Source organism: Oncorhynchus nerka, linkage group LG4 (assembly GCF_034236695.1).
Source record: "Oncorhynchus nerka isolate Pitt River linkage group LG4, Oner_Uvic_2.0, whole genome shotgun sequence".
NCBI lineage: Eukaryota > Metazoa > Chordata > Actinopteri > Salmoniformes > Salmonidae > Oncorhynchus > Oncorhynchus nerka.
The window spans coordinates 473,206-489,412 of record NC_088399.1 but is presented as its reverse complement, the minus strand read 5'-3'; the positions used below and the strand labels follow the sequence as shown (position 1 = coordinate 489,412).

General features: G+C 44.1%; 1 protein-coding gene across 1 annotated transcript in view; it reads left to right on the top strand.

Moving 5' to 3' along the window:
* Positions 1 to 16,207, top strand: part of LOC135571358 (low-density lipoprotein receptor-related protein 2-like) — a 121,460-nt gene that overhangs the window by 25,428 nt on the left and 79,825 nt on the right. The window contains 8 exon segments of the mRNA XM_065017142.1: positions 83 to 391; positions 834 to 1,049; positions 3,760 to 3,909; positions 4,014 to 4,265; positions 7,952 to 8,158; positions 8,265 to 8,516; positions 12,197 to 12,403; positions 12,508 to 12,759. Coding sequence (XP_064873214.1) covers positions 83 to 391; positions 834 to 1,049; positions 3,760 to 3,909; positions 4,014 to 4,265; positions 7,952 to 8,158; positions 8,265 to 8,516; positions 12,197 to 12,403; positions 12,508 to 12,759 — 1,845 coding nt within the window.

The window sequence follows — 16,207 nt, the reverse complement described above, 5'->3', positions numbered from 1 at the left end:
AATATTGAGTTATGTTGGTCCATTCCCTCTCCTAGCCTGTTCTGGTCCAGTATATTCATGTTGTGCTGTCCTTGCCTCCTAGCCTGCGTGGTGTCAGTAGACCAGAAGATGAGAAATCTGTACTGGCTGTCATGTGATGAAGCCTGTGTTGGCGTCACTAACATGGATCAGGGTTACCCACGGAGACTATACCAGTCAGGCAGTGAGGTAAGAGATGTTTATCTGGACTGGCAGCGGGGGAGGCTGTACTTGCTGGAGGCTGGCTGGATCCTATCCATGAGACTGCCAGGAGGAAACCCTAGGAAAGTCCTGAGAGTGGAGGGACACGTCGCTGGGCGCATTGTTTTGGACCTACAATCTAACACACTGCTCTGGAACACAGAGGGGGATGGTCAGTATTACTTACTGCAATATTATCTTTAACAGTGATTCTGTCTCCTATAATGCTTTTTCTTGTGCTCCTCGGTGTTGAGCTGGTCATCTGGTTAGGAATGATCATGTCTTGTGGGGATCCTGGGGCTGGTGCAAACGCAACCAAAGAAGTGACTGAAACGCAACCATGTACAAATTATTGTAACATTTGAGCATCTCACCAATTTATTTGACACCTATGTATTTTCAGTTTGTGTGTGATATGGGTTTTGGAGAAGGGTTTATTTTGACAAATAAACTTTTCTAAATATTAAGAACCAGGTTGATCTGAACTTTGCTATTGGAAGGCTACATCGGTGTTCGGCTGTCGCCACTGACTTTGCACATGGACTTTAATTAACAGCCAGTTACTTTCGCCTTACCACTCAAACAAGTTCTTTGTGCTCCTTGACCCTGTGTAGATCTGAAGATCATGAGTCTGTTGAAGTCGCAGACTCACCTGGTAGGCAGAGAGTGGATTGTCCCTGGTTCCATCGTGGCCGCTCATTCTCCGCTCCTGGTGTCGCTGTTTAATGATGTCATCACTGTGTGGGACCGGCGGGACAAGAGGCGTCTCCACGATGTCCCTGTCGGACCAGGCGTTGTCAGGGTGATCGTGGCTCTGGATGTAAAGGAAGGTTAGTACAATGGCGTCTAATGTATAGTGAACAAAAATATAAATGCAACATTGAACAATTTCAAAGATTTGACAGTTGCTTCATTGAAGGAAATCAGTCAATTGAAATAAATAAATTAGGCGCTAATCTTCAGATTTAAAATGACTGAAGGCACAGACCCACTCACTTGGCAGCCAGGCCCACACACTGGGGAGGTCATAGGCCCAGCCAATCAATAGGTTTTTCCCCAGCAGGGTTTTATTACACTGAAATAAAAGCATCTCAACCTTGCTTTGACGGGAACTAAAGGACTTCCCACATTTAGTCCTAATTTCACATTTCCTTGTAAAAGATGAATGTGAACATCATCCAAGCATCACATGGAACACAGCCAAATTCATTCCATAAACCAGTCACATGTTGCGCTGACTAAAAACAAATAAATTGCCCACCTAACAGCTAGACTTGTTTACAATGCATCATATATCTGGTGAGCATGAGACTAATGTAATGTTAATAAAAAATGCCTTTGACCTAAATTCTTTGATGGCAGCCATGTTTTTGTATTTGAGAAGCAAACTCTCTAATGCCATTCACTATAAGACTAAAATAAACCAAGTAAAAGATGGATTTACATTTGTTTTACTTAACGAGGCAAGTCCGTTAAGAACAAATTCTTATTTACAATGATGACCTACCGGGAATAGTGGTTTAACTTCCTTGTTCAGAATGACAGATTTTTAGTTTGTCAGCTCAGGGATTTAGTCCAGCAACCTTTTGGTTACTGGCCCGACGCGCGAACCACGAGGCTACCTGCCGCCCGTGCGCCCATTGCCTGAAATATCAACTTAGTTTGGCCACTTTTCAGCATTTTACAAATCTTCAATGTACTACTTAGTGTATGTAGGATAAAAGTAATTTAGTATGACAAATCACAAAGCAAATCACCTCATATTTCACCCTAAATACAAACCTAACTGTAGCGTGAAAGCTAAACAGATACTGGTAAACAATTATTTAGGGTGTTTGTAGTGGGGATAATTTCATTTGGAGGGGAGTAGTTTTAAGGTCATTGTGGGTTAAAATGGGGGAAAGTATCATGGGGGGAGTGTGATGCAGGAAATATTATGATGGATTTATCAACTAAAACCCCTGGAAAAGGGGGTCCGAGCTGGCAATTAAAAATTAGCCCCCGACTGGGGAATTGTGTTATGAACTGTAATCCAACTCGGGAACATGGGCTTCTTTCTAGAGCGCTGACTTTCTGACCTGAATATCACGGACGTCATGATTTGACCTCGTATATTTCCGGAGTTCCAAGTTGTCTTGAAAGCACCATAAGTCAGTGGCGTGAACCATCCCTAAACTTCGTTTAGTATACCTGTCTGGGAACGGTTTCCGCTAGAGGAACCTTGCCAACAGCCAATGAAATTGGAGGGCGTCAAATACAGATCAACAAATCTCATAAATCAAAATTCTCAAACAAACATGTATTAGGGACTATTTTAAAGATCCAATTATCGTTAATCCAGCCACAGTGTGATTGTGGCTTTGCAGCGAACGCTCCACAAACCATTTAGGTCACAGAAAAACCCAGCCATTTTTCCAGCCAAAGAGTCACAAATCACAAATGGAGATAAAATGAATCACTAACCTTTGATCTTCATCAGATGACACTCATAGGACTTCATGTTATACAATACATGTATGTTTTGTTCGATAAAGTGCATATTTATATCCAAAAATGTAATTTTACATTGGCGTGAAACATGCAGTGATTTTGCAGAGGCTCATCGATTTACAGAAATACTTACTATAATTGCTGATGAAAATGCAGGTGTTATGCATGGAACTTTAAATACACTTCTCCTTAATGCAACCGCTGTGTCAGATTTTTTTTTAAGCGTTACGGAGAAAGCATACCATGCAATAATCTGATTACGGAGTTCAGAGCCCAAACCAGCCCCAAAAAATATCCGCCATGTTGCGCAGTCAACATTAGTCAGAAATGGCATTAAACATATTCACTTACCTTTGATCTTCATCAGAATGTACTCCCACGAATCCCAGTTCCACAATAAATGTTCGATTTGTTCGATAAAGTTAATTTAAGTCTATATACCTCCTTTTGTTATGAGCAAATGTCTGATCTGTGGAAACACTGGAAGTGCTTTGGGCTCTTGTCAAAGAAGTTTGACTGGCTCAGTGATGCCTCAAACATACATTCCGCAACAGTGAAATGGGTTACTTTTTACATGTAAGAATTCAAACTGTTAGAAAATAAATAGCCTTTAGTTAATTAGCAGGCAACGTGCCTTGGTTTGAGGGCAGTGCAGATTAACACTCCTGTTCAGCAAAAATCAGATTGAGTGTATTCTAACATCCCTCACATAGAAACTCATGCTGGGGGAACCATTAGATATATGGATCTCACACGTGAAAGGTTAGAGGCCTCATATTGTCCCCAATGATCAACTTGTTTAATCAGCTTCATGATATGCCGCAAAACATGTGTACAGAATTTGAAAAGTTTGTGTGCAACATCGCTGGGATTTTCTTTTCATCATAACTAGGGACCAACACTTTACATGTATTTATATTTTTGCATTTAAAGTTGTATTTAAAGTCTCAGGGGGCTTACATTGTGTAAAGAAAGGTTAGTGGAATCATTAATGTCTTAAATTCCATATGAAATGTGACATTTAAATGGATGTACATGTTTCCAACTCAGTGCCTCCTGCTCAGCCAGTCTGTACCAGTCCATCAGTGATGTGTCGGGGCTCTACTTTGTGCATCTCCCAAACTCAGCTGTGTGACACATTGAGAGACTGCCCTGATGGTTTTGATGAGGAGTCCTGCATTACTAAATGTCCAAACCGAGGTAGATATATTAATGCGTTCTGAAATTTGATACTGCTTTGCCACCCAGAAAACCCCTTTAACCCTCTTAACCTTTCTTCATGGTCCCTCTTGTGTGTCTCCCAGGTGAGTTCCGGTGTAAGGACAGGAGGAAATGTATTAAGAGGAGTCTGGTTTGTGATGGACGCGCTCATTGCCATGATGGCTCAGATGAGATTGGCTGTCCAACGATCGCTGCTCCAACGTCCCAAACTGCGTCCCTGAAGTGCCGTATGGGTTCTAGACTGTGCAAGGATGGGAGAGAGTGTGTCCTGCACAGCCATGTTTGTGATGGAGAGGTGGACTGTAAGGATGGATCAGATGAACAGGACTGTGGAGGTGAGTCTGATTTCTGACTGGTCAGTCGGGACGTTTTCTAAATCGACTAAGTGTCTGACCGTGTTTGTAAAATGGCATGACGTCCCAAAAATGGGGAACCGGACAGAACTGCCACTTGCAGTACACGGTCAACAATGTGACAAAGGTTATCGAATGTTTTTGTAGGGCTGTCAGAGTTAATCAGTTAACGTAAGTTAATCTTTTTGAAATTTTAGTGCGCATTTTCTTTAACGCGAATAAGCGCATTGTCTGAAAGCGTGTAACATTAGGTCAAAAGACATCTCAAATCTACAATGCCATGTAATGCATATTAACATTGCAGTTAAAGAAAGTGTGCGTTGTCAATTTACCTAATTTTGCTAACCGTTTCCTTAGACAAAGTCAAGACATCAATATTCTTGTAATGTTTTTTTGTATGAATCTTAAATGATGGCTCACTGAATAGGCAGGGGGGGGGTTTATCAAAATAATTAAGGCACAGCACGCTTTTGGACTCATTCAGCAGTTTTTACTGATTAAGTACAATACCATTCGAAATGAATGTTGAAAGTTTAAATGATATTCCTAAAACGTTAGTAAAAAATGATGCCATGGCTGCCTCCTGTTGACTACACATATAGATAAATATCCTAACTAATATGCAGAAAAGGTTATTAATAGTACATGTTACAATTTACACTGTACATCTGCAACAATCATATACATTTTCAAACGAGTACCTTATAAACTGCACACGCACCAAAAACCCTCATTCAAGGGTTTTTCTTTTTACCATTTTCTACATTGTAGAATAATTGTGAAGACATCAAAACTATGAATTAGCACATATGGAGTCATGTAGTAACCAAAGTGTTAAAATCAAAATATATTTTATACATTTGAAATTCTTCAAAAAAGCCACCCTTTGCCTTGACAGCTTTGCACACTCTTGGCATTCTCTCAACCAGCTTCATGAGGTAGTCACTTGGAATGCGTTTTCAATTAGCAGGTGTGCCGCCTTAAAGTATTTGTGAAATGTGTTTGAGCCAATCCGTTGTGACAATGTAAGGAGGGGTATACAGAAGAGAGCCCTATTTGGTAATTGACCAAGTCCATATGTCAAGAACAGCTCAAATGGCAATGAGAAATGACTGTCCATTTAAGACATGAAGGTCAGTCAATTGGAAAATGTCAATAACTTTTGAAGTTCAAGTGCAGTCGCAAAAACCAAGCACCATAATGTAACTGGCTCTAATGAGGACCGCCACAGGAATGGACGACCCAGAGTTACCCCTGATGCAAAGGATAAGTTCATTAGATTTACCAGCCTCAGAAATTGCAGCCCAAATAAATGCTTCACATAGTTCTAGTAAGACGCATCTCAACATCAACTGGTCAGAGGAGACTGCGAATCCAGCCACCATGGTCGAATTGCTGCAAAGAAAGCACTACTAAAGGACACCAATAAGAAAGACTTGCTTGAGCCAAGAAACACAAGCAATGGACATTAGACCGGTGGAAATCTGTCCTTTTGGTCCGAGTCCAAATTGGAGATTTTTGGTTCCAACCGCTATGTCTTTGCGAGAACGGATCTCCGCATGTGTTTTTTCCACCATAAAGCATGAAGGAGGTGGTGTTACGGTGTGGGGCTGCTTTGCTGGTGACACGGTCACAGCATTCTGCAGCGATACGCCATACCATCTGGTTTGGGCTTAGTGGGACTGTCATTTTGTTTTAACAGGACAATGACCCAACACAACTCCAGGCTGTTTAAGGGCTATTTTAACAATACGGAGAGTGATTGAGTACTGCATCAGATGACCTGGCTTCCACAATCCCCCGACCTCAACCAAATTGAGATGGTTTGGGATGAGTTGGACCGCAGAGTGAAGGGAAAGCAGCCAACAAGTGCTCACCATATGTGGGAACTCAAGACTTGGAAAAGCATTCCAGGTGAAGCTGGTTGAGCGAATGCCAAGTGTGCAAAGCTGTCAAAGCAAAGGATGGCTATTTGAAATATATATTTAGATTTGAACACTATTCTGAAACCGTGGATTGATGGCAGCATTTGCAAAACTGAAAGCACAAACCACTGCTTTTAATCAGGGCAAGGTGACCGGAAACATGACCGACTACACAGTGTAGCTATTCCCTCCAAGGCAATCAAACAAGCTAAGCGTCAGTATAGAGACAAAGTAGTCGCAATTCAATGCCAGACTGCATCCCCAGCCGCGTCCTCAGAGCATGCGCAGACCGGCTGGCTGGTGTGTTTACGGACATATTCAATCAATCCTTATCCCAGTCTGCTGTTCCCACATGCTTCAAGAGGGCCACCATTGTTTCTGTTCCCAAGAAAGCTAAGGTCACTGAGCTAAATGACTATCCGCTTCGTAACACTCACTTCCGTGCTTTGCGAGACTAATCAAGGACCATATCACCTCCACCCTACCTGACACCCTAGACCTACTCCAATTTGCCTACCGCCCCAATAGGTCCACAGACAATGCAATCACACTGCCCTAACCCATCTGGACAAGAGGAATACCTATGTAAGAATGCTGTTCATCGACTACAGCTCAGCATTTAACATCATAGTACCCCCAACTCGTCATTAAGCTCGAGACCCTGGGTCTCGACCCCGCCCTGTGAAACTGGGTCCTGGAATTCCTGACGGGCCGCCCCCAGGTGGTGAGGGTAGGTAACATCTCCACCCCCCTGATCCTCCACACTGGGTCCCCACAAGAGTGCGTTCTCAGCCCTCTCCTGTTCACGCATGACTGCGTGGCCATGCCCGCCTCCAACTCAATCATCAAGTTTGCAGACGACACTACAGTGGTAGGCTTGATTGCCAACAATGACGAGACGGCCTACAGGGAGGAGGTGAAGGCCCTTGGAGTGTGGTCAGGAAAATAACCTCACACTCGACGTCAACAAAACAAAGGAGATGATCGTGGACTTCAGGAAACAGCAGACGGAGGAGCCCCTATCCACATCGACGGGACAGTCGTGGAGAAGGTGGGAAGTTAAGTTCCTTGGCGTACACATCACGGACAACTGAAATGGTCCACCCACACAGACAGCATGGTGAAGGCGCAGCAGCCCTAACCTCAGGCGGCTGAAGAAATTTGGCTCGTCACCAAACACACTCACAAACTTTTACAGATGCACAATCGAGAACATCCTGTCGGGCTGTTGCCTGGTACGGCAACTGCTCCGCCCACAACCGTAAGGCTCTCCAGAGGGTAGTGAGCTCTGCACAACGCATCACTGGGGCAAACTACCTGCCCTCCAGGACAACTACACCACCCGATGTCACTGGAAGGCCAAAAAGATCATCAAGGACAACAACCACCCGAGCCACTTCCTGTTCAACCAACATTCTTATTCATTCCTTTACACTTGTGTGTATAAGGTAGTTGTTGTGAAATTGTTAGATTACTTGTATATTACTGCAGGGTCGGAACTAGAAGCACAAGCATTTCGCTACAATCGCAAAAACATCTGCTAACCATGTGTATCTGACAAATACTAATTGATTTGACAGTTGGAAAATGTTTACTAGCTAGTATATTAGCAGTTGAGACATGTTACCTACAGTCTAACCCTTTGTGCTGAATTGTTTTGGGGAAACTAACGCATCATTAGACTTGTTCTGGGTAGAGTGTAAAAGGCCTGTCCGTTATCTTGGTAATACTCTCTCCCTACAGAATCTCCAGTTCCACTTACTACAGCTTATTTGGCTCCAACTACAACCGTTCCAGATATTCTTCCTGCTCAGCCAGTCTGTACCAGTCCATCAGTGAGGTGTCGGGGCTCTACTTTGTGCATCTCCCAAACTCAGCTGTGTGACACATTGAGAGACTGCCCTGATGGTTTTGATGAGGAGTCCTGCATTACTAAATGTCCAAACCGAGGTAGATATATTAATGCGTTCTGAAATTTGATACTGCTTTGCCACCCAGAAAACCCCTTTAACCCTCTTAACCTTTCTTCATGGTCCCTCTTATGTGTGTCTCCCAGGTGAGTTCCGGTGTAAGGACAGGAGGAAATGTATTAAGAGGAGTCTGGTTTGTGATGGACGCGCTCATTGCCATGATGGCTCAGATGAGATTGGCTGTCCAACGATCGCTGCTCCAACGTCCCAAACTGTGGCCCTGAAGTGCCGTATGGGTTCTAGACTGTGCAAGGATGGGAGAGAGTGTGTCCTGCACAGCCATGTTTGTGATGGAGAGGTGGACTGTAAGGATGGATCAGATGAACAGGACTGTGGAGGTGAGTCTGATTTCTGACTGGTCAGTCGGGACGTTTTCTAAATCGACTAACTGTCTGACCGTGTTTGTAAAATGGCATGACGTCCCAAAAATGGGGAACCGGACAGAACTGCCACTTGCAGTACACGGTCAACAATGTGAGAAAGGTTATCGAATGTTTTTGTAGGGCTGTCAGAGTTAATCAGTTAACGTAAGTTAATCTTTTTGAAATTTTAGTGCGCATTTTCTTTAACGCGAATAAGCGCATTGTCTGAAAGCGTGTAACATTAGGTCAAAAGACATCTCAAATCTACAATGCCATGTAATGCATATTAACATTGCAGTTAAAGAAAGTGTGCGTTGTCAATTTACCTAATTTTGCTAACCGTTTCCTTAGACAAAGTCAAGACATCAATATTCTTGTAATGTTTTTTGTATGAATCTTAAATGATGGCTCACTGAATAGGCAGGGGGGGGGTTTATCAAAATAATTTAGGCACAGCACGCTTTTGGACTCATTCAGCAGTTTTTACTGATTAAGTACAATACCATTCGAAATGAATGTTGAAAGTTTAAATGATATTCCTAAAACGTTAGTAAAAAATGATGCCATGGCTGCCTCCTGTTGACTACACATATAGATAAATATCCTAACTAATATGCAGAAAAGGTTATTAATAGTACATGTTACAATTTACACTGTACATCTGCAACAATCATATACATTTTCAAACGAGTACCTTATAAACTGCACACGCACCAAAAACCCTCATTCAAGGGTTTTTCTTTTTACCATTTTCTACATTGTAGAATAATTGTGAAGACATCAAAACTATGAATTAGCACATATGGAGTCATGTAGTAACCAAAGTGTTAAAATCAAAATATATTTTATACATTTGAAATTCTTCAAAAAGCCACCCTTTGCCTTGACAGCTTTGCACACTCTTGGCATTCTCTCAACCAGCTTCATGAGGTAGTCACTTGGAATGCGTTTTCAATTAGCAGGTGTGCCGCCTTAAAGTATTTGTGAAATGTGTTTGAGCCAATCCGTTGTGACAATGTAAGGAGGGGTATACAGAAGAGAGCCCTATTTGGTAATTGACCAAGTCCATATGTCAAGAACAGCTCAAATGGCAATGAGAAATGACTGTCCATTTAAGACATGAAGGTCAGTCAATTGGAAAATGTCAATAACTTTTGAAGTTCAAGTGCAGTCGCAAAAACCAAGCACCATAATGTAACTGGCTCTAATGAGGACCGCCACAGGAATGGACGACCCAGAGTTACCCCTGATGCAAAGGATAAGTTCATTAGATTTACCAGCCTCAGAAATTGCAGCCCAAATAAATGCTTCACATAGTTCTAGTAAGACGCATCTCAACATCAACTGGTCAGAGGAGACTGCGAATCCAGCCACCATGGTCGAATTGCTGCAAAGAAAGCACTACTAAAGGACACCAATAAGAAAGACTTGCTTGAGCCAAGAAACACAAGCAATGGACATTAGACCGGTGGAAATCTGTCCTTTTGGTCCGAGTCCAAATTGGAGATTTTTGGTTCCAACCGCTATGTCTTTGCGAGAACGGATCTCCGCATGTGTTTTTTCCACCATAAAGCATGAAGGAGGTGGTGTTACGGTGTGGGGCTGCTTTGCTGGTGACACGGTCACAGCATTCTGCAGCGATACGCCATACCATCTGGTTTGGGCTTAGTGGGACTGTCATTTTGTTTTAACAGGACAATGACCCAACACAACTCCAGGCTGTTTAAGGGCTATTTTAACAATACGGAGAGTGATTGAGTACTGCATCAGATGACCTGGCTTCCACAATCCCCGACCTCAACCAAATTGAGATGGTTTGGGATGAGTTGGACCGCAGAGTGAAGGGAAAGCAGCCAACAAGTGCTCACCATATGTGGGAACTCAAGACTTGGAAAAGCATTCCAGGTGAAGCTGGTTGAGCGAATGCCAAGTGTGCAAAGCTGTCAAAGCAAAGGATGGCTATTTGAAAGATATATTTAGATTTGAACACTATTCTGAAACCGTGGATTGATGGCAGCATTTGCAAAACTGAAAGCACAAACCACTGCTTTTAATCAGGGCAAGGTGACCGGAAACATGACCGACTACACAGTGTAGCTATTCCCTCCAAGGCAATCAAACAAGCTAAGCGTCAGTATAGAGACAAAGTAGTCGCAATTCAATGCCAGACTGCATCCCCAGCCGCGTCCTCAGAGCATACGCAGACCGGCTGGCTGGTGTGTTTACGGACATATTCAATCAATCCTTATCCCAGTCTGCTGTTCCCACATGCTTCAAGAGGGCCACCATTGTTTCTCTTCCCAAGAAAGCTAAGGTCACTGAGCTAAATGACTATCCGCTTCGTAACACTCACTTCCGTGCTTTGCGAGACTAATCAAGGACCATATCACCTCCACCCTACCTGACACCCTAGACCTACTCCAATTTGCCTACCGCCCCAATAGGTCCACAGACAATGCAATCACACTGCCCTAACCCATCTGGACAAGAGGAATACCTATGTAAGAATGCTGTTCATCGACTACAGCTCAGCATTTAACATCATAGTACCCCCAACTCGTCATTAAGCTCGAGACCCTGGGTCTCGACCCCGCCCTGTGAAACTGGGTCCTGGAATTCCTGACGGGCCGCCCCCAGGTGGTGAGGGTAGGTAACATCTCCACCCCCCTGATCCTCCACACTGGGTCCCCACAAGAGTGCGTTCTCAGCCCTCTCCTGTTCACGCATGACTGCGTGGCCATGCCCGCCTCCAACTCAATCATCAAGTTTGCAGACGACACTACAGTGGTAGGCTTGATTGCCAACAATGACGAGACGGCCTACAGGGAGGAGGTGAAGGCCCTTGGAGTGTGGTCAGGAAAATAACCTCACACTCGACGTCAACAAAACAAAGGAGATGATCGTGGACTTCAGGAAACAGCAGACGGAGGAGCCCCTATCCACATCGACGGGACAGTCGTGGAGAAGGTGGGAAGTTAAGCTCCTTGGCGTACACATCACGGACAACTGAAATGGTCCACCCACACAGACAGCATGGTGAAGGCGCAGCAGCCCTAACCTCAGGCGGCTGAAGAAATTTGGCTCGTCACCAAACACACTCACAAACTTTTACAGATGCACAATCGAGAACATCCTGTCGGGCTGTTGCCTGGTACGGCAACTGCTCCGCCCACAACCGTAAGGCTCTCCAGAGGGTAGTGAGCTCTGCACAACGCATCACTGGGGCAAACTACCTGCCCTCCAGGACAACTACACCACCCGATGTCACTGGAAGGCCAAAAAGATCATCAAGGACAACAACCACCCGAGCCACTTCCTGTTCAACCAACATTCTTATTCATTCCTTTACACTTGTGTGTATAAGGTAGTTGTGAAATTGTTAGATTACTTGTATATTACTGCAGGGTCGGAACTAGAAGCACAAGCATTTCGCTACAATCGCAAAAACATCTGCTAACCATGTGTATCTGACAAATACTAATTGATTTGACAGTTGGAAAATGTTTACTAGCTAGTATATTAGCAGTTGAGACATGTTACCTACAGTCTAACCCTTTGTGCTGAATTGTTTTGGGGAAACTAACGCATCATTAGACTTGTTCTGGGTAGAGTGTAAAAGGCCTGTCCATTATCTTGGTAATACTCTCTCCCTACAGAATCTCCAGTTCCACTTACTACAGCTTATTTGGCTCCAACTACAACCGTTCCAGATATTCTTCCTGCTCAGCCAGTCTGTACCAGTCCATCAGTGAGGTGTCGGGGCTCTACTTTGTGCATCTCCCAAACTCAGCTGTGTGACACATTGAGAGACTGCCCTGATGGTTTTGATGAGGAGTCCTGCATTACTAAATGTCCAAACCGAGGTAGATATATTAATGCGTTCTGAAATTTGATACTGCTTTGCCACCCAGAAAACCCCTTTAACCCTCTTAACCTTTCTTCATGGTCCCTCTTGTGTGTCTCCCAGGTGAGTTCCGGTGTAAGGACAGGAGGAAATGTATTAAGAGGAGTCTGGTTTGTGATGGACGCGCTCATTGCCATGATGGCTCAGATGAGATTGGCTGTCCAACGATCGCTGCTCCAACATCCCAAATTGCGGCCCTGAAGTGCCGTATGGGTTCTAGACTGTGCAAGGATGGGAGAGAGTGTGTCCTGCACAGCCATGTTTGTGATGGAGAGGTGGACTGTAAGGATGGATCAGATGAACAGGACTGTGGAGGTGAGTCTGATTTCTGACTGGTCAGTCGGGACGTTTTCTAAATCGACTAAGTGTCTGACCGTGTTTGTAAAATGGCATGACGTCCCAAAATGGGGAACCGGACAGAACTGCCACTTGCAGTACACGGTCAACAATGTGACAAAGGTTATCGAATGTTTTTGTAGGGCTGTCAGAGTTAATCAGTTAACGTAAGTTAATCTTTTGAAATTTTAGTGCGCATTTTCTTTAACGCGAATAAGCGCATTGTCTGAAAGCGTGTAACATTAGGTCAAAAGACATCTCAAATCTACAATGCCATGTAATGCATATTAACATTGCAGTTAAAGAAAGTGTGCGTTGTCAATTTACCTAATTTTGCTAACCGTTTCCTTAGACAAAGTCAAGACATCAATATTCTTGTAATGTTTTTTGTATGAATCTTAAATGATGGCTCACTGAATAGGCAGGGGGGGTTTATCAAAATAATTTAGGCACAGCACGCTTTTGGACTCATTCAGCAGTTTTTACTGATTAAGTACAATACCATTCGAAATGAATGTTGAAAGTTTAAATGATATTCCTAAAACGTTAGTAAAAAATGATGCCATGGCTGCCTCCTGTTGACTACACATATAGATAAATATCCTAACTAATATGCAGAAAAGGTTATTAATAGTACATGTTACAATTTACACTGTACATCTGCAACAATCATATACATTTTCAAACGAGTACCTTATAAACTGCACACGCACCAAAAACCCTCATTCAAGGGTTTTTCTTTTACCATTTTCTACATTGTAGAATAATTGTGAAGACATCAAAACTATGAATTAGCACATATGGAGTCATGTAGTAACCAAAGTGTTAAAATCAAAATATATTTTATACATTTGAAATTCTTCAAAAAAGCCACCCTTTGCCTTGACAGCTTTGCACACTCTTGGCATTCTCTCAACCAGCTTCATGAGGTAGTCACTTGGAATGCGTTTTCAATTAGCAGGTGTGCCGCCTTAAAGTATTTGTGAAATGTGTTTGAGCCAATCCGTTGTGACAATGTAAGGAGGGGTATACAGAAGAGAGCCCTATTTGGTAATTGACCAAGTCCATATGTCAAGAACAGCTCAAATAGCAATGAGAAATGACTGTCCATTTAAGACATGAAGGTCAGTCAATTGGAAAATGTCAATAACTTTTGAAGTTCAAGTGCAGTCGCAAAAACCAAGCACCATAATGTAACTGGCTCTAATGAGGACCGCCACAGGAATGGACGACCCAGAGTTACCCCTGATGCAAAGGATAAGTTCATTAGATTTACCAGCCTCAGAAATTGCAGCCCAAATAAATGCTTCACATAGTTCTAGTAAGACGCATCTCAACATCAACTGGTCAGAGGAGACTGCGAATCCAGCCACCATGGTCGAATTGCTGCAAAGAAAGCACTACTAAAGGACACCAATAAGAAAGACTTGCTTGAGCCAAGAAACACAAGCAATGGACATTAGACCGGTGGAAATCTGTCCTTTTGGTCCGAGTCCAAATTGGAGATTTTTGGTTCCAACCGCTATGTCTTTGCGAGAACGGATCTCCGCATGTGTTTTTTCCACCATAAAGCATGAAGGAGGTGGTGTTACGGTGTGGGGCTGCTTTGCTGGTGACACGGTCACAGCATTCTGCAGCGATACGCCATACCATCTGGTTTGGGCTTAGTGGGACTGTCATTTTGTTTTAACAGGACAATGACCCAACACAACTCCAGGCTGTTTAAGGGCTATTTTAACAATACGGAGAGTGATTGAGTACTGCATCAGATGACCTGGCTTCCACAATCCCCCGACCTCAACCAAATTGAGATGGTTTGGGATGAGTTGGACCGCAGAGTGAAGGGAAAGCAGCCAACAAGTGCTCACCATATGTGGGAACTCAAGACTTGGAAAAGCATTCCAGGTGAAGCTGGTTGAGCGAATGCCAAGTGTGCAAAGCTGTCAAAGCAAAGGATGGCAATTTGAAAGATATATTTAGATTTTAACACTATTCTGAAACCGTGGATTGATGGCAGCATTTGCAAAACTGAAAGCACAAACCACTGCTTTTAATCAGGGCAAGGTGACCGGAAACATGACCGACTACACAGTGTAGCTATTCCCTCCAAGGCAATCAAACAAGCTAAGCGTCAGTATAGAGACAAAGTAGTCGCAATTCAATGCCAGACTGCATCCCCAGCCGCGTCCTCAGAGCATACGCAGACCGGCTGGCTGGTGTGTTTACGGACATATTCAATCAATCCTTATCCCAGTCTGCTGTTCCCACATGCTTCAAGAGGGCCACCATTGTTTCTCTTCCCAAGAAAGCTAAGGTCACTGAGCTAAATGACTATCCGCTTCGTAACACTCACTTCCGTGCTTTGCGAGACTAATCAAGGACCATATCACCTCCACCCTACCTGACACCCTAGACCTACTCCAATTTGCCTACCGCCCCAATAGGTCCACAGACAATGCAATCACACTGCCCTAACCCATCTGGACAAGAGGAATACCTATGTAAGAATGCTGTTCATCGACTACAGCTCAGCATTTAACATCATAGTACCCCAACTCGTCATTAAGCTCGAGACCCTGGGTCTCGACCCCGCCCTGTGAAACTGGGTCCTGGAATTCCTGACGGGCCGCCCCCAGGTGGTGAGGGTAGGTAACATCTCCACCCCCCTGATCCTCCACACTGGGGCCCCACAAGAGTGCGTTCTCAGCCCTCTCCTGTTCACGCATGACTGCGTGGCCATGCCCGCCTCCAACTCAATCATCAAGTTTGCAGACGACACTACAGTGGTAGGCTTGATTGCCAACAATGACGAGACGGCCTACAGGGAGGAGGTGAAGGCCCTTGGAGTGTGGTCAGGAAAATAACCTCACACTCGACGTCAACAAAACAAAGGAGATGATCGTGGACTTCAGGAAACAGCAGACGGAGGAGCCCCTATCCACATCGACGGGACAGTCGTGGAGAAGGTGGGAAGTTAAGCTCCTTGGCGTACACATCACGGACAACTGAAATGGTCCACCCACACAGACAGCATGGTGAAGGCGCAGCAGCCCTAACCTCAGGCGGCTGAAGAAATTTGGCTCGTCACCAAACACACTCACAAACTTTTACAGATGCACAATCGAGAACATCCTGTCGGGCTGTTGCCTGGTACGGCAACTGCTCCGCCCACAACCGTAAGGCTCTCCAGAGGGTAGTGAGCTCTGCACAACGCATCACTGGGGCAAACTACCTGCCCTCCAGGACAACTACACCACCCGATGTCACTGGAAGGCCAAAAAGATCATCAAGGACAACAACCACCCGAGCCACTTCCTGTTCAACCAACATTCTTATTCATTCCTTTACACTTGTGTGTATAAGGTAGTTGTGAAATTGTTAGATTACTTGTATATTACTGCAGGGTCGGAACTAGAAGCACAAGCAT